Source organism: Micropterus salmoides, unplaced genomic scaffold (assembly GCF_014851395.1).
Source record: "Micropterus salmoides isolate LMB-PRFRI ecotype aquatic unplaced genomic scaffold, ASM1485139v1 Ms_hic_scaffold_5, whole genome shotgun sequence".
Taxonomy (NCBI): Eukaryota; Metazoa; Chordata; class Actinopteri; order Centrarchiformes; family Centrarchidae; genus Micropterus; species Micropterus salmoides.
The window spans coordinates 13,513,563-13,531,846 of NW_024044237.1; the positions used below are offsets into that span (position 1 = coordinate 13,513,563).

At 40.3% G+C, this 18,284-nt stretch overlaps 1 protein-coding gene across 2 annotated transcripts; it reads right to left on the bottom strand.

Annotated features, from left to right (window-relative positions):
- Positions 1 to 8,101: 8,101 nt before the first annotated feature.
- Positions 8,102 to 18,079, bottom strand: dctn4 (dynactin 4). Of its 2 annotated transcripts, XM_038699500.1 has the most exons (14): positions 17,893 to 18,079; positions 17,116 to 17,186; positions 16,797 to 16,975; positions 16,526 to 16,569; positions 15,801 to 15,908; positions 15,134 to 15,154; positions 14,523 to 14,596; positions 12,750 to 12,862; positions 12,550 to 12,659; positions 12,372 to 12,445; positions 11,861 to 11,915; positions 11,610 to 11,717; positions 9,635 to 9,732; positions 8,102 to 9,519 (listed from the first exon to the last, which is right to left on the bottom strand). In XM_038699500.1, exons 1-14 carry the CDS (start codon positions 18,025 to 18,027, stop codon positions 9,300 to 9,302), a joined length of 1,410 nt encoding a protein of 469 aa, XP_038555428.1. In that variant the 5' UTR covers positions 18,028 to 18,079; the 3' UTR covers positions 8,102 to 9,299. The 2 variants fall into 2 exon arrangements, with proteins under 2 accessions (XP_038555428.1, XP_038555429.1); XM_038699501.1 differs by lacking the exon at positions 15,134 to 15,154.
- Between the last annotated feature and the right edge of the window lie 205 nt (positions 18,080 to 18,284).

Below are 18,284 nucleotides of genomic sequence, written 5' to 3' on the forward strand. Positions count from 1 at the left end.
TTTGGGTTCTACCATATTTCCCCTCATAAACCTTTAGTAATGTAAGGCAACACCACACAACCCATTAAAACAAGTGAAGGAAAAGCATGTGACGGATACCTCTTTTTGACAAAACTGAACACCCATAGGCTTCAGAAGTTAAGGAGCACATTCCAAAAAGAAATGAGTTCAGCTCAGGTTATTTGATTGCAAAACTAAAATCATATAATCACAATACAAGTAACATAATCGAGGAACTAATGCCGGAATATGATGTTCAACAGAACATCCAATATAAAAAACACTGGTGTATAAGATCTTCAGTCTATCAAAGTACTCCTGTGCAGAATAAATAATCATGCAATTATAAAAGCGAATGAAAAATAATGACCTCAAGTAACATCTCTGGCAATGCAGCGTTGTTTGTAAACTCATCCGATATTGATATAACAGCCATGTAAGTTATAAGAGTATCCCTGGAGACACACCCAAATATAAACAGCCTGAAATACACGCCAGCCAATCTAGCCAGCGGCAGCCATCTGGGCCTATCCAGTTACAGTGCTGAATAAGAAAATGAGAAAATAAATAGCTAGCAGCACCAAGTTCCTGCTCTGGCTAGCTCAAGAAAACCACCTTCTCCTGTTCCAGCCCACAGGTGATCAAGCCAGTGTAAAAAAGCTTGCTAATAAATTCAGCACCACAGTCCCTGAGGTGTCTGGGATTTGGGGGTCTTGATTGAGGGGACGTTTGACCTTCTGGTTGGAGCTCTCTTCCTCCAGAGGGTTGTTAAAGCACTGAAAAGCCATGCCTATGTTTCAGTTTCGTGACCCAGTTAAAGACTGTATGCTGGCAAACGTGCCCGAAAGGTTTCTCGTCTGGCAGCAAAAGCAGGTTTGCTCGACTCCTGGTCTGTGAAGCTTAGCAACGGCACTCTTATTTTTACTCCCCTCTAATTAGGGGCTGGGTGGACCAGGAGGAGTGAAAGAAGGAGGGATGGACAAATGGAACGATGGCCAAAGAAACAAGGAGAACTGAGAGATGTGGATGCTTTTTATCCTGGCACAAGGAGAAGGAATGCTTTGTTTAGCTTTTCATGAGGTCATGTTATGATAACCCTCAGCATGAAAATATTTATGAACTCAGTGAAGTTGGGGGGGAAGGGCCCTGAATAACAGATCATGTTGGATGTTTGCCGGCATAAGTTCCTGCTCACAGTGTTGTGCAAGCAACACCAAAAAACATGAAGTCATTGCAGTTCTAAGGCTTACACTCACATGTTGTTTTACTCATTTAAAGGAATATCTCAACAGCAACAGAAAATTCTCCATGTGACTCTAATCTGTGTAAAACTACACCTCAGAGGTGGTCCCCCTTTTGACAGTGGACGAAGGGAAAGTTTTTTAACACTGAACAGAGTGATGTTGATTCAGTGGGGAATGTGTTGCTCTTGCTTCAGGGTGAACAAGGTCAAGTACTCGGGGGTCAAGCTCATCCATCCTGCGGCAAATGGAAAGATGTCAGCGATGTATGACTACTGGACGACCTGAAGTGCAGTCCAATATCTGTAGCTGTGGGTGAGCTGCTGCAGACTTTCCACTTCGCAGCCCTGCTAATGCTGATCTTATAGTAGGTCGGATGTTGCCCACTGACTACCATTAGCATCTTGTTTGAGCGCAAATGATAGTTTACAGCTGCAGACACACGTGGAAAAGAAGACGCATGTAAATTAAAATGTGTGGCTGAAGAAGTGAGCTCCTATGAGGAGTCCCTGTTGCTAAGTCTCAACCATTATCAGAGGATTTTACACAGGAAAGGAGTGACAGATGCTTCAGATTGGTCCCAGACCAAAATATTCCCCTCCTTTGAAGACATATTTTCTTCCCTCTCTCCCTCCCCGCCTACATTATTCCTCCTCTATTCCTTTGACCTTCTTCCACCCTGCGACCAGGCCAGGCCACTCCTGCTGTGCTGCAATGTCACTACACTACACTATGCAGTGACATATTATATGAAACCAGATTTTTATAAAGCTGTTGCTGGATTATGTTCTAATGTATTGTAAAAATGTATTATACCACTACCTACACTGACTCTCATTTCTCATTTTCACTCTCTTATGTGCACTCTCCCTCCAAGTTTTATCAAATCTAAATCATGAAATTGCACACAACAGAAAATCCAGCGAGGCCTATATCTTCCAACGGTGAAGGTGGGACTTTGGCCACAACGGCTCTTAGATAAAGTTGTTGTGGCCGAAGTCAGCGGACTGGCAACAAGATTATCTTTCCCGCGTAGGCAGGAAATGAGATATGTGAGCCCCATCAACAGGAAATTAAAGAGGACAACATGGTTTAGACAAAAGCCAACAAACCCCGGTCTACCTAGATCCTCCCACCAGCAACTTTACCCAGCGACAAGGCCTGGCAAAGCTTGAGGATGTCCTCAGAGTGCAACACTCCTCGGCCTAGTCTGTAGATAAACAGCAGCCAAAGCCCTCAGACAGCAGACATCTTTGTGTAAATAATAAATGTTTGGAAATTTCTACTTCAGCTAGTGAATATCGTCTCCGTCCTCTTGTCAGGCTTATCAGGGCTCATTTCATTTACATCTCTCTTTCTGTTTTTTAAAAGGCCCAGTTAATACAGCGTTTTAGATTGTGTATAAGCTCAACATGGAAGGAGTTTATCTAACCAGACTGCATTGTGCCCCACAAGGAATAAATAATTCTGTTCAAAGGGTTAGGGTTGTGTCAGAGAGTACACTTGCAGGTATTTATGCAAGATGTGATTAAACAGATGCCCATTACACTGCAGGGAAGCATCTACTTCATGTTACAGTATTAACACACAAAGTCTTTGAATTAAATATTCAGTGTGAAGTTAAGATACTAGAAAATCTGATTTGAATAAAAAACCTCTTTGGCTACAATCAGTCTTCTCTAATCACACAAACTGCATGTCATCATGACCTCATTATATGTTCCCTGTTATGTTGTTTTAACAGGGATGGCAAAGTATAATCTCTCTTAAATTCCTTTGGCATGACTGAAATGTGTAATTTAGCCCTCTGTTCTCTGCCGATCCCTGTATGATCCTGAGTCTGACTCTGTTTATCCAGAAGGATCTATAAAACTCTTTTACAGACAATGTTCTCATTAATTTAGTGGGTACACGTTTAGAGTTAGTAGTGTGCAGGTGGAAATCAAGATCAGATTAAAAGTGTGTATGTGGCTGCACCAGCTGGGAATTTTTTTCTTGCATGATTATGGCCTCAGTGGGTCACAATATTACATTTATACCGTATGGTTTTGCATACTCTAGTCCTTCACTATGTGCATACTTATACATGAAGTCAGCTTAACACACTTACCGTATAATAAAGGCTGAAGACAAGGAGTTGGTCTGTGAAAACTTCACTGAAAGCAATTATGAAACAGAGAAAAAAGAAATGGACAACAAACTCAATGATTACATGTGAAAAAGATAAAATACCATAGACAATAGTCACTAATACAGAAACTGGATCCACAAAAGTAGGCAAACTGTTACATTAGTAAATCCTTGTGCAAGGATGAAACAAAGCATCACCAGTGAAAGGTCAACATTAAGTTCTCACAGGATGGACAACACAGTAATTCATCTAGTAATTATACACATAAGTTAAGACAGTAAACTTAACAAATGTTGTGTCAGCAAAACATTAAGCACACTGGCTAGCTTGGTTAGCAGTAAACTTATGGCAGTAAATTAACAAAACACAAATCAACAATCACAAAAGAGCTGTAAAAGTAAAAAAAAAAAAGTCACAGATGATGCTCCTGGGGCATTTTAGGAAGTAGATATTAAGATCTCAGTGAGTTGAACTGCAGCTGCCATAGAACTTCAGGTGCTACAAGCAACAGATGTTCAACAGAAACCAACTTCTGGTAGCAGAATACAGTAAAATATTATGTCCCTGAAACACTGTTTTGAACCAGGACACAATGTTTATGTCACTGAAATACTGTTTTAAGTCAGTGGTTCTTGACCTTTTTGGCTTGTGACCTACTTGTGACCTTTCATCTCAAGTTATGGCCTTAGTGTAGTCTTGGGATCTGAGTAGTGATTGTTTCCTTCTTGCATGTGTCTCATTTGATGGATTGAAAGGCCTGGAGAGGTCAAAGTATATACTATTCCACAAGAAAAAGAAGCAAAAATTTGAGAAAAGGGAAAAGAAATCCGTTTATCCCTTGAATCACATGGTGATTTATGTTATATACTATACATATTTCTCATGTACAAAACATAAAAAGTTTAAATAATAATAATTATGTGTGAAGCCATGATTATGCAATTAATATCACACTTTTTTTTTTTATATAAAAGCTTTAAGTTCACTCCAGATACAGTGGACTTAAAGTACCAACTGCAGGGGATTTTTATTGCCCTCTAGCCTTATAAGGATGTCTTCAGCCTGTGACATGTACTACTGAGAGAGTCTACAGCAAATCCACTACAGTTTGACATTTCATATTCCTGCACTATAAATCCAATGAAGCTCTCATTGATTCCTGTTGATTTAAAGCATCTCTGGGGTGAAATACAGCACTGCTCAGCAATGGGAACTTGTGTGTATATTCTGGATGTGGATATACAGTATTTGTAGTGTGGTGGTGGGTCACGTTGGGCTGGGCTTCTGTGGGTTTGGCTGCACACCATGGGACGACTGACAGAGGAAACCAGCCGCCACTGTCTTCAACATTTATCTACATTATCAGCAATACCTAATGGGGCTTAGCTGCCCAAGAAGCCTCCAGCTTTACATCCACAGTGAGACAACAACACTGCTTCTGGTATTGCCCAAACTGAAATCTTTTATTTATTGAACTTGTTTTATTGCTGGTATGTGGCTAAATTTCTTAGGGGAATGTAATTAATTTAGGCTATTAATGAACCTTGTTTGGGTGCATACTTGTCGACCACAGTGTGGTGCTGAGCATTACTGAATTAAGATCTTAGTGTGGCAGATGCAGAGATGCATGACTCTTTTCTAAATGTCATGGGAAGTCAAGCTCTGCTCTGTTTGCTGATATAAGCAAATAAATGAGTCATTTGTTTTCCAGGTCATAAAGTCCTGTGACTGGAAATATATGTCTGCGCAAAGACACTCAAAGCCTTAAGGAAAATTCAAGCCTAAGTGTGACTATGGTAGCATGCTCAAGTTGATCTTTAAGGTATCATCACAACTCAATACACACTAGTGTACATGCTGGTGAAAATCACCTCTTGTTAAATTTGGGAAATCACTTTAGACAGTTACATGAGGAGATTGATACTACTATTACCTACATGCTAAATATGAAGCTACATCAGCTGGTTAGATTAGCTTAGCATAATGACTGGAAACAGCTGGCTCTGTCCAAAGGTAAAAGAAATTCAACTACCAAATTATTAAATTAACATGTTTTATCGTTGTAATTAAGCTGTTTTGCAGTTTCCAGTCTTTATGCTAATCAGTTGCTTACTCTTTTTTTTGTCCCAAATGATAAACTGTCTCTCCGTCCAAAACCAACATTTACATCCAACTTTTCCACTCACTGTTTCTCACCACTCTGCTCTTATTCTTTGCTGGTATGTACATTTAAGTCTGCTGCTCCGGCCGAGCAGTAGCCGGTGCAGTCTGTATAAATATTGGATTTAAACATTAGCTTGGCACTGGGCAAACATTTTATCTCTTTCCGCAGACAGAAGATATCTGTGGGATCACAAAAATGCCTTCATATTTTTACTTCTCTCCTAACCATGGAGCAACATATAGAGTAGCATGAGGGGCTACCCAAAATGTCATGGTATTATTTCCGTCACTAAACTAGATTAATCCTGATTGTCTGATTTCATATGTACTCTGGTTTTTCCATTGAGAGAATACAGAGTAAACAGCAGACTTTCTGACCCTCCAGTGGCTTTGGTGGTTCCCCTGAGGCCCTCAATCTGTGGCACTGGCCTTAGCTTGGAGTGCTGACATACTTGTGCCCTTACACACGTTATGCACCCGGTGAGCAATTGAGCAAATAATAAATGAAAGCACAGAGCACAGGCCTGCAGTTTGCTTCTCTGACGGGGGGGGGGGGGGGGGGGGCTCAGAGGGGGTGTCGGGGGTCAGCTGCTTTCTCAGAGCGATCTTTTTCAACCAGGCGTCCAAAGTCAACATTCCAGCTAACCTGCAGCCATCAGAGTGCAGACGGAGAATGAAAGCGAGAGGAAATGAAGGGAGTTGGAGAGAAAACGACAAAAAGAGCATCATGAGGAAAGAGGGATTTTTTTTTTCTCCTGAAAAGCTAAGGTTTCACAGGTTTGGCTTTCCCAGCTTTGGAAGCCCACATGCCTTCATCTGGGTAGACATCATCAATTACCCCTAATTAACCAGATGATGGTCTGGTGAGCAGAAAATGAAGCAGGCGATTAATCACTCAAACAAAAAATGTGAACAAAAAGAGCTCTCCGGTCTTCTTAGATTTGTCCTCCATGCCCAGAAACAGGACATGTCCTAACTATTATGGTCCTGAAATATCTGTCCACCTGACTAATGAAGAAAGCCTCATGCATGTACAGTATGCAGTGTACAGTTGATCCATGAATGGGATAATACATAAAGAAACAATAGTCGAGCAGGCTTCTAGATGCCATCTTTTTATTAGATGGAGGGAATTTTCTGCCTCCATTGAGGTGTAGCTTTTCTCTTCTTTTGCTCACTTGTGTCATGCTTCCTCTGTGGGTGAGGTACTGGTGTGGTGGTTTGGGCAGATGACGTAATTGTGGGAAGGTCCCGGGTGCAGTCAAACTTGTAATTCAGTGAGGAATTTTTCATCTGGTCAAGGCTGGCCGGGTCTGTCTTTATAAATAAAGATGTTAGTCTTCAAAAAAGGAAAAACACAGGAAGAGAAAAGGAGATACATGAAAGCCCTTTGCTAGCCCACTTAACTCACTCAACACTGCTGGAACACCCTGATATGAATTTCTAATCCCCATAACATGGTCACAGGTCAAATGTCTGTGGTGTTTACAGTATGAGGTTCTACAAATAAGAACATGCTGATGCTTAGCATGAAATAACTACAGTCTTGATCCAGGAAAATATTATCCTGACCAGAAGAATCCAGAATTTGTCTTCCAGACAGTGTTTTTGGGGCCGTTCAAGGTTTTGTTCATGAGCCAGTTATAAGGTTTCTGCATAAATCTCCACTGCCACATGTAATTTAGTCATTTTCAATCAGTCTCCTTTGTTTATCTAAATTAAATTATGGCCATGACTATGTATATTCAAGTTTAGCTCAGCCAGTCTTCATCTTTTTTAATAAAATAGGATATTCCCTGCAGGACAGCAGCCTCCCAGCAAGTGCAGGTACAGCACACCACTTGCTGTGTGCACTGGAGGTCAGCTACTGCTATCATCGGCTGAGCTGGAGGTGGGAGTGGGTTGTTTCAGTGGTATGGACTCGCTCCATATGCGTTTTATTACCTCATCTTCAGGGGTGATTTATGGCTCTCTCACAGGCCACTCTTCTGAGCTGTTTATATCTGCTGAAGATAAAAGAAAATCATGGCTTTATTACTCAGACGGAGTGGGTCTGTTTGTACAACAGACAGCCCTCATTGGACAGCTGCAACAGGCCTGCATCGCACATATCTGATCTGCCTTTTCAGAGGCAATAAACCGTCCCATGTGGGAAAAGCATCGCTGAACAGTACTGGATGTGTTAAATGCAAATTCCATTAGTCTACTCCTAATGTTGACAAGTGGACATTTTATCCTTATGACTCATCCTTGAAATAAAAAACAACACACCAGCTTCGCTTGGGTTGTTAGAGCGTTTCTGTCTGGATCAGAGTGTCTTGTATCTTAAACATCAAACATTAGCATAATTAGACAAAGGCTACTATTTGATATAGAAACAAGAACGAATGTCCCTGTATGCCCTCTTATATTTTCACAAAGCTCTCTCCCATGCTACCTCTGTCTAAACATTCTTAGCCTGTGGCGCCACCTTGTGTTGACGATGAATACAGCACAATACAGAGTAGCCTGAGCCCAAACTTCAGAGTACTTCAGAGACAAAAAAAAAAAAAAGTAGCGAGGCCTGTTACAGTAACACATTATTTTATTAGCCGATACAGAGGATTAACTGTTTGTTGTAAGGCTCTGTTATACTGACACACTTGAGACCAACAATAACAGCAGCTTACAATATACACCGACAGAGAAGTCAGTGAATTCTACAAAACCAAAACTATTCATTTTTAAAATCAGGAAAGAAATTATAGTGTCTCAGTACATTTAAATGATGAACACTTTGTACTTCATGTAATTTACAGACCTTCTTATACATCCTCCCCACAGTGCCAGTGAAGGTTTGACTTCAGACAATAGTAAAATTATGGGCTGGTATCACCTTAAACCCAAGAAGCTTTCTAAGAAAACAGTACAGGATTGGTAACTGTGATGACATTGTCTAATGAGTGTGATATTTACTATAGTTGAAGCATGCGAGTTAATACGACACTACTGTCTGCAGAAAATAAGTTGACAAGCATACATATTCGGAACGCACAGTCACGTGTGCTGCACAATTGTGAATTGATCCGATTGTTCTCAATTATAATTTCTGACTCTGCTTATCGACTTCTGTCATTTACGCTCTACTGTTTCTATAATCTTGTTATATTAAACTATTACAGACCAATATTCCACACAAAATCCACAGCTAATACATTTAGTAAGACATAACATAATTAGTATGGAGGCAGAGGCTGAGAGGTCCTTTTTCACATTCCAGCAACAGCAAGTGGAATTTTTTTAACATAACGGCACCATTTTTCGATAATTTCTTTTTTTTAATATATATGGTTCTGCAAGTAACCTCACACTAATAGTGCTTTTTAATGATAGATGGTATAGTGTAAACAGAGGGGGATGATGTGGTGGAATACAGTAAATCGTGATATATATGGGTACTGCATTTAGCAACATTAAAAAATATATAAATAAATAAAAGAGCATTAAGTGAAGTTAAACTTATCAGTTAGTCTGCAGTCAGCCATGGTTTCATATAGTTTATAAACTTTCCTATCATGCAATGACCGTATGTTCCACAATGTATTTGATTAAGCAACTTCAACAACAACAAACAAAATTAACTCTGTATGCCAAGTAGATCTCAAATGGATGTCAATAAGCAGAATCAGAAATGATTTGTAAATGAAATGAATCCCACAGTTTAAAGAAATTAGGTCAAAGAACCCAACACTAGGGCTGTCTGATGGTAACCAGAGTATTCATGTTCAGGGAGCGAGCGGTCCCAGCCTCAGCTCTACATGGTGCGTGAGCCAAATGGCCTCAGCGGTGGTGTCAGCTGCCTCCTCGCTCGGCCTGACAGGAGCTGCGAGGTTCCGGAAGTCATGTCGGATCTTAAATGAAACGGTGACATCGGTGTCCTCTTCTTTCTGAGGGATCACTTTGATGAAGAAACCAATCTTGTTGGATTTCCTGAAGGCAACAACACTGTGGAAAAGACAAAGGCATCAGGTTAAGAGTGACTTCAGATTATTAATTGTGTGTGTGTGTGTGTGTGTGTGTGTGTGTGTGTGTGTGTGTGTGTGTGTGTGTATTGACTTACTCTGGGTCATCCTGGAAGTCCTGGGGTTCAGCCAGTTCATCATACTCAGCGGCAGCATCCTTTCCTGCCAAGACCAGTTCCTTGCTGGGTACTATAACCTAAAGAAATTTCCAAAATTCAGTGACTTTCAGACTTGGATGAATCAACATAGATTTTAAATGGCGGGGCGGGGGGGATGAATGTTCGACTCCAAAGTGTGTTTTTGTTTACTTCACTTGGATGTTTAACCTTCACTGCGCTGAATGATGTGTGCACAGTTCATCACTAGAAGGAGGTTTTGGCTTTCGTCTGCTGAAGGAGTAAAGTTTCAATGAGGGATAAATAGAACAAATGATTTAAGAATTTTTAACGGGGTAACCATATCAGCCACGAATTATTCTTCCAAGGGGAGTTTTTTTTAAGTCTTAACACACATCTGGACATAAAATGTGTTTGTTAATAAATTACTATTAACTTGGCATTACTATTAATTAACACATCCATCTGATTCTAAACTGGAGTTTGATTACAACAATGTTAAGAAAGCATTTTGGAATGGACCAAGATGAAAAAAGTGTACAATGAACAAGTTTATGGCAATTTGCAACAAATAACCACTTCACAATTTTGGCTCTGGTCCAATCTTTTGATTCCCTATGAGAGCTTGGGGCTCTATGAATGGCCACTTGAGGCTTTAAGTTTGTAAAAGAACACCTCTTGCAGCTCTTTGATAGTGCTGCCGTCACTGCACACTTCATTTGAAGGTATCCCAAAATGTTCGCACTGCACAGAAAACAATTATGTATTCATATACAGTCATTTTTGTGACATGTGCAACAAATTTGGATCACATTAACATCTAAAATGAAAACTACTGAGGTCATTAGCCAACTAACACAATTTTCTGATGAAACATAGTAAGGAGGCTTTGGAAACTGCTGGTTGATGAAATCAACCAAGCATGGCTTGCTGCGATTCAAACTGCCCTACAGGTGTGCGAATATCAGATGAAGCAGAATGACAGGACTGAACACACTGTTTGGCCTTGATGTGAACAGAAATGGGTCATGAAGATGCTCTGTTTTGGCCAGGAGCTCTTCCTTACCCAGTTTGGCCCATGACTTCGTCACTAAAGAGGCCAAGACAAACAGCCTGTAGTCACTGAGAGCCTCGCAGCGGCTGCTGGCAACAGGCAGCTCAGCAGACCATTTACCACAGCAACACGGCACTCTTAGCTGCGTGTGTGACAGCTGACAGATGGAGGTAAAAATGGGGCACAACTGCTCTGCATATGAGATGATAACGAGGTTACCTATCCCATAAGGAACTGGCAGTATGAAGGAGCCGACCACCTTTAGCTCTCTGAAGCTGGCTGGTTTGATATAATATGCAATATTTAAGAACAGGCAGGTGGTAAACAACTGCCACAATCTGTGACTGTGCCCATTTCTCACACCTTGTATTTAAGCCATGATGCTCTTTAAAGCAGTTCAAGCTCAATTCGTTGTTTGGCCACCATGTGGGGCAGAAGTACTCCCAAACAAGCTGGTAGACAGACACACTGTCACACTTTATGAGACACATTATTGCCTCATAAAGTGGTTTTAGTAAACGACCGTGTATCTTCCAGCTCATCCCCTTGAACAACCTCTGACCACCTGTCAAATGTTCACTGACGTTTAAGCTCAGTCTAAGTAAGCACATGTTTGTCACAAGAGACACCTTTCAGATGTTCTTTAGATTCAGCATTAACATGAATAAATAGAGTATTTAAGCTCATTGAAGAAAAACTGACATACAGCCTCTGGTTATCCTGCCTAAAAGACAGTAAAAGGCAAGATTTACACATTTACAATTAAAAATCATGGTGTCAGTGTTTGGTAGTACAGGAATGAGTAATGAGTATTTGTGCAATGGCCACTTCTTGAAACTGTATGATACTTTCTGTGACTCCAGTTTATTTCAACAAGTAACAGGAGAGCATTTCGTTAAATACCTTGGCAGTGCTGTTGATGTCATCAGGATCTTCCTCGTCACAAGAAGCCAATGTGACGTGGGTGACGTTCTCCACCGGGTTGGTCAGGGTCAGCAGCACTTGGCTCTCCTTAAAAGACAGCATTGGGGGGAGGGAACAAAAGATGAACCTCTCAATGCTGGTTGAGTTGACTTATAACTCTTCTTTGATCACTAAAATGGACCATTTATTTACTGCAGAGTTAGCTAGCTTGACTAATTGCACACACTGACCTTCATGTACCGGAGATTTGGAATGGACATAATTCTCACTTCTGGGATGTAACTCCTGTGGAGGAGAATACACTGTAACACTCAAACACACACTGACAATATACTATTAAATACTAATATACAACAACAATATACAATACTACACAGCATTCAAAATACATTCATTAAAAGCTGAGAGTTGATCCTAAGCATCACCAAAGAAACGCAACCATTCACAAATCAAAAACTCCTGAGAATGGCAGTATGCTATTTGTACAGTAATGGATTAACCCAAAACAGGCAACTGGATTTATTTTCCAGGACATCATTTTAGATCATGTACACCTTTTGGTTATTTTCATTTAAAATGAATGAAATGTGTTTAAAATTAACATAATAAGCATGAATAATTTCCTGTACACATTTTGGGACCTTAATCTAATTAAACTACATCAGGCTTTAGGCTGATTTATATTTTTCATGAATTACAAGAAGATCAACATCATCGTGAAAACACATGACCAGTACTCACACAGCCACCAGCTGAATTTTAAACTTGATTGAAGTGGGATTAAACTCTGGCTTGCTCAAGTTGTGCTCACATTTCTGGAAGAGGAAATTAAGAAAACAAAAAGATCTTAATGTGATCTACATAAAAACAACAGCCTTTGATAGATACACAGAGAGTAAACCCCTGAAGTGGTACTGACCCTGCAGCGCAGGGAGCGCTTCATCAGAAGGTGTTTGTGTCTGGGGTGGAGCTGAGATGCCCCCGCAGGCTGGAAGTCAGGCTGCAGAAGCCGCTGGCGCAGCGTGGTCACTGGGAGGGACACAACAAAAACACTGATTCAACTCCACCCCAATTAGATAAAATTAGCAGTGTTGTTTAATGCGTTCCAAACAAACTAACCCTCTGGTAAACTGACAGGCCCGGTATAACAATCTTCAGGCAGGGGTTCCATTTCATCAAGGGCCTGGGCAGGTTCGATGGTGATCTCCTTCTGGTCCTCACCCTCTTTAAGGCTAGTGAAGTAACACAAATACTGCTATCAACAATCTGTTGCAGGTCTTAAAATTAGGGCTGGGCAATAAAACAATAACAATTATTGTGATATAATTTTTTCCTCAATAAAAATAAAACAACTTGAATAATTGTTCGATTTTATTCATTTGAATCACAAACTAATCAGCGCAAAATTTTTCTATTAAGATATTAATTTGTTGAAAAAAGGACTGAAAGAATATTTTACTTATGCATAGATTTGTATCATGAATGTTCTACTTCAGATTTGTGAAATGATCCACTGTTTGTCATCAAGTGTTTGTCATCAAGTGTTTGTCATGTTCTGACCGTAAAGAATAGTTTTAAACCACAAATCAGCGTCTGGTTTCTCCAACTGTCAGTCAGGTGCAAAAAACTGCCTTTAAACTTGAAAGAAATAATAATAGAAATTTATGGTGATAATTATCAATATTGACCTTTTTGACCTATTGCCCAACCCTACTTACAATGGGGTTTCATCTAATCTGATGGCTGACTACACTGTAAAACATAGAGAGATTTTCTAATGTTTCCACCACTCAGACCACATACACATTAAAGTAAATTTACCAATAGTACAGATGGTTTTGAAAGTTTACTAAAAATAACCTACATATAGGTCACATTGCCACTGAGCATTTTCCAAGCACAAAGTAAGGATTTACACTAATTCTATGCTTTCTTGGTACCACTCGTGTCCAACAACCTTGCAGTTGGCTTCTCTGACATCAGAGATTTTAGACTTTGCTACTGAATGGCAATCTTTTGAAACATGAGACAACTGACATCACAAAATTATTTACAGGGTGTCCCAGCCTGCTTTACGTTGGTCTCCTGGATCTGACAGCACACTTTGTCAATACAGTACAGTGTGTCAGCCAATTAATTAATAATTTTCTGATGTTAAGCAGGGTCCTTGAACACATCCCACTGGTGAAACTTACAAATGGTCTTTGCTTACAAATGTAATATTACAAGAGTGACAAACTTCACTTCACTGAGATCGATCACTTTTGTGTCTCAAGCGAAGTTTCAAGGCTCTGCAAATTGATTTTCATGGCACACTAAAATGAATGAAACAAATGGCTTCTAAAAAGGAAAAAACAGATTTATCTAGTCAATAATAATAACAACATGTATAGACGTGGGACAAATTAAAGGAAAAATCCCTGACTAAAGGAGCGGAGTGCACCAGGGCTCACTTAACAGTTTGGGGAGTCTGAAAACGACGTGAATTAAACGATACAGCCTTTACAATCGCCAGAGCTCAACCTAGTTTCACTCCTTTTGAAGATTCTGGACAAATGTGTAAAACAATGCTCACCACCACCATCTCCAAATGATATAATATTATGTCTGGCTATGTTCTTTCTTGTCTGCTGTCCTCCGTTCTTTCTTGCAAAAAATCTCAATGAGATTACCTGATTAAATAAAGGTTGTGTGTGTATATATATAATTAAGAAGCCCCAAAGCTGTTCTGAAGGCTTGTGTTGGCCTGACTCCATTGTAAGACACTTCATGCTGGTTTTTCCACGTTTCATTTGTCACCCATACTAGTTTTGCTAAGAAAACATTTTTTCCCCCCATGTGTGGAGTGAAAAAGCATCAGTAATTCCCAGTAAATGACAAAAGACTACTCACGAAAGGCCAGCCAGATTTGATATGGGGGCTCCAGGCCTCTGCCTCTGCAGTCTGGTTCCAAGGCCATATTTTTCCTGAGTGAATTTAGGGGGGGGAAAAAAACAAGATCAGGCACCCTTCCTGTTGAAAGTTAAGAAGAAAATTACCTAGCTACAACCATTTGTCTACATGACTACTTTTAACACAAGGGATTTATGACAACCTTTTTAAATCAAAAAAGTAAAAAATAATAATAATAAAAAAGGTATTTGACAACTAAATAAAACAATAAATAAGCCAAAAACAACTTCATTTGTGCTAGGAGACGCTAACAGGAGCCTTTCTGCACAGAGAGCGGGAGAGAATCAACTCTGACAGACTGAGGGTTCAGAACTTAGTATTAACAATATTTTGATCTGGTTACACAGACTTTCTCTTTCTCTTTTATTTCTTCTCTCCCTCTAACAGACATAAAGGCTCCCATTGTGTGGCTCTCCGTCTCATTTAACCAAGGTGACATTCATGTGATCTGAGAGGTCACTCAGTAACAGATTAGGACAGGAACAGTGATAAAGAAAAGACAGCACTAGTGTAGAGATCAGACTACCCAAGTTGTGAAAAATACAACTCACCACCACATGAATTGTGTGTTGCTGGGGGGGTAAAAACCAAAATATCAGAGTGCATAAGCAAAGAAAAAAAAGAGAGAATTAAGAACCAGGTGAAACCAAAGCAATTTAGCAAACATTAGTGGCAATTTGGTGACATGCAATGGCAACAGAAATGCATCGCTGATGGAAAACAACTGCAAGACATCACAGGTTAAGCATTTAAAAATTATTCCATTACACAGTGGGAAAGATTTGTTTGCATTATCGATTGTTAAATAATGTAGAAGCAGAATGCAGGAGGTGTAAACAATGTGCCCACGAGCTCAAACGTGAAGACCATGCCTGCACCAGGGTGACTAAATTTGCCTCATGCACTTCAACAAAACACTACAGCAGATAATATTGCCAATTATTCCCTCCTGCTGTGAAGGTGTGCTAATCATATAATAGCCTCAACGGTACATCCTTTGAGAATAGCCTTGGTGATAATAAGATTTTTTGAGATTCTGTGTTCAAATACATCTCTTAAATGCATATAATTCTAGATCTATGTTCTTCTTCAACAGTACCACCACATTTTGTAACAAACTACAATGAGACAAACAGCTGTTTGACATTTGAAAAAGGTTAAAGAATAAAGTATGAATGTTTTCAAAAGGCGGAACTGGGTTCAGAGGGAGTAGAGTACCGAGAATGCCAGAGGCATGCACTGTCGTCTCCTGGCCAGCTTCTTCCTGTCTCTCTCCTGCTTCTCTCTGTGGGCCAGCTGCTGGTAATACTCGATCAGCTTGTTGATCTGTAGGGCACAAAAAGTTCACCCAGAGACTGGTCATTAATGCTTCATGTATTAAAAAAATAAATAAATACACCACACAAGCATTATGAAGAATTGGTCAAGGGTAACCCAACCCCCCACCACCACAGTCTCGCAGCACTACATATTTTTGGTTGTTTGAGGGGCATGAGGAATGTACATGCGGTGTACCTTAAAAGTAACGAAATAATCCAGGAAGGCATGACAGGTAAAAACTGTAAGGTCATCCCTCAAAACAAGTGGTTAACAGTCTTTAAATGAGCTTGTGAAATGTGCAGAATGATGATCAACTACAATGACGATCACTGAAAAAAAACACTTAAATAATTTGGGACAATAATTAGTGGTGTAAGAATAAAAACGGCATAAAACTACAAGATAATTTGATTGATTTTAAATTAACAATTACTTAAATTATGGAAAAAATTATAAAGGAGCATTTATGATTTGGCCTAAGCAACCACTTAGTTTACTTTTGCCTCGGGACGGCTGTGTGTGGTGTCACTTATTCAGAAACACGTCTATTGAAAAACAAGCAATGCATGATCAGGAAACATGTGAGCAACTCGAGAGAAAGATGACCACAGGGGAAAACCTACCCGCTGAGTATGAGGGTTCTCTGGCTCCTGCCATCCACCGCTGGCTGTAGTGAACAAAATTTGCCAAAACATGAGACTTCAACAGCCACAAGAAACAAATACAACAGAAAACAGCTTTCTTCATGAGCTGAGTAAATGAGCAACCGTAGCAGGACTTTTGACACATTATGGTGTTTTGGTACTGTTGATGCTTCTTACTCCAAACTGAAGTTAAAGTTTTGTAAATACTGTACATATGGCCAAATTAATGTGTCATTATATCAGCACCCACCAACTGATTTGTCAGCCATTCCCACATCCCTGGAGGTCCAGCGACAGAAGCCGCAGGCCAGGTAGTAGGCCTTCTTCATGGCCGTCTTGGTGGGATCATCAGGCAGAGGAGCTGGGATGTTGGTGGCCCGAGTAGACAGTGTGTGCATGCAACATGGGCAGTCAAAACAGTTTGCACACCTACAGTAGCACACAGATAATCAGGAATGAATAACATTAATGACATCAATATGACGCAGTAAGGAGAACAGTCAGATACAAAGTCAGAGTGAGTTTAGATAGAGATTATCTTCCTCCATGCATCTGGACCTCAGTCTCACCTGTTCTTTTTAAGCTTAGCCTCTGCAGATGGCATGTTCTCCAGACAGCTTGGACAATAATGGGAGTCCACCTGATCACGAAAAACAGGGGTCCGTGAGCAGGAGTCAGTCAAACTATGAATCGACATCTTAAGTTTTTATTACACTGGCTTCTTAATTGTTGTGCTACCAAAGTATAAGCATGCATTTTGGCAGTGTGGTACAATGAAAAAGTTTTTTAGTGAAGCAAGATTGATGGTTTTCCGGATTTCAGTGATCACATATTTACAAAGAAACGTCAGACCAGTCAGTTGAAATAAATGAAACATCTAACTAACGTTAGCATAATTTAGAGCACTCTGGGTGTGTCCACAACTATGAGCCACGTTAACAAGATGGGGTTTGACAATGAAGACGTTAGCTGGGGTGGACTAACGTTGTAACAAATTGTTTTTACATGTCGGACATTCTGCGCATATTCCTTATATGTGAGATAACCGAGTGCTTTACCGTTAAACCCAAAGAGCTAGCTAGCTTCTTCGCCCATTTATACTGTGTTCGGCACAACGCTAACTCTAGCGGAAGTTAAACGTAGCAGCCAATGAGATGAGGAGACTTTTAGTAAAACTCTTGATTGACAAGTGGCTTAGCCATACACTGCGCGAGGTGGTCGGGCTAATCCCACCTACTCGTCACAGCTCCTAGCAAGCCGGCTAACAACAAAGTGGCTACTGACTAAACAAAGCTAATAGCTAGCTTGTGAAAACCAGGAGGTAGTAAGGGGAAACGTTCACGTACCTCGTGAGACACACATTCCAGAGACCGTAGCTCACTACAGTAGCGACAGAAATAAAGTTGCGATAAAGGGGTTCTGATCCTTTTCTCTCCGCGAACCAGATAAATAACTCTATCTGGCTGCAAAAGGGACGCCATCTCTAACCAGCGCAGCCTGGTCCGCGGTGGGCTCACGGGCAGCACTGCTAGTATTGATGTCACCGCTGGTTGGTCTTTAAGGAAACACAGTGCGCTTAATGTCGACCTCATGTGGTTAATATTGAAACTGCCACCCTCTATCCATCGATATACAGCTGCTGGTCATATAATTAGAATATCATCAAAAAGTTGATTTATTTCAGTAATTCCATTCAAGAAGTGAAACTTGGATATTATATTCATTCATTACACACAGA

Bases quoted from the DNA above. Each gene is read 5' to 3' on its own strand.
- dctn4 (XM_038699500.1), bottom strand. From the start codon at position 18,027: ATGGCGTCCCTTTTGCAGCCAGATAGAGTTATTTATCTGGTTCGCGGA. The intron at 17,187-17,892 runs GTACGTGAACGT...TTTCGTGATCAG, and splicing joins TGGAATGTGTGTCTCACGAG to GTGGACTCCCATTATTGTCC. The intron at 9,733-11,609 runs GTATTTAACGAA...AAATTTCTTTAG, and splicing joins ACATCAACAGCACTGCCAAG to GTTATAGTACCCAGCAAGGA.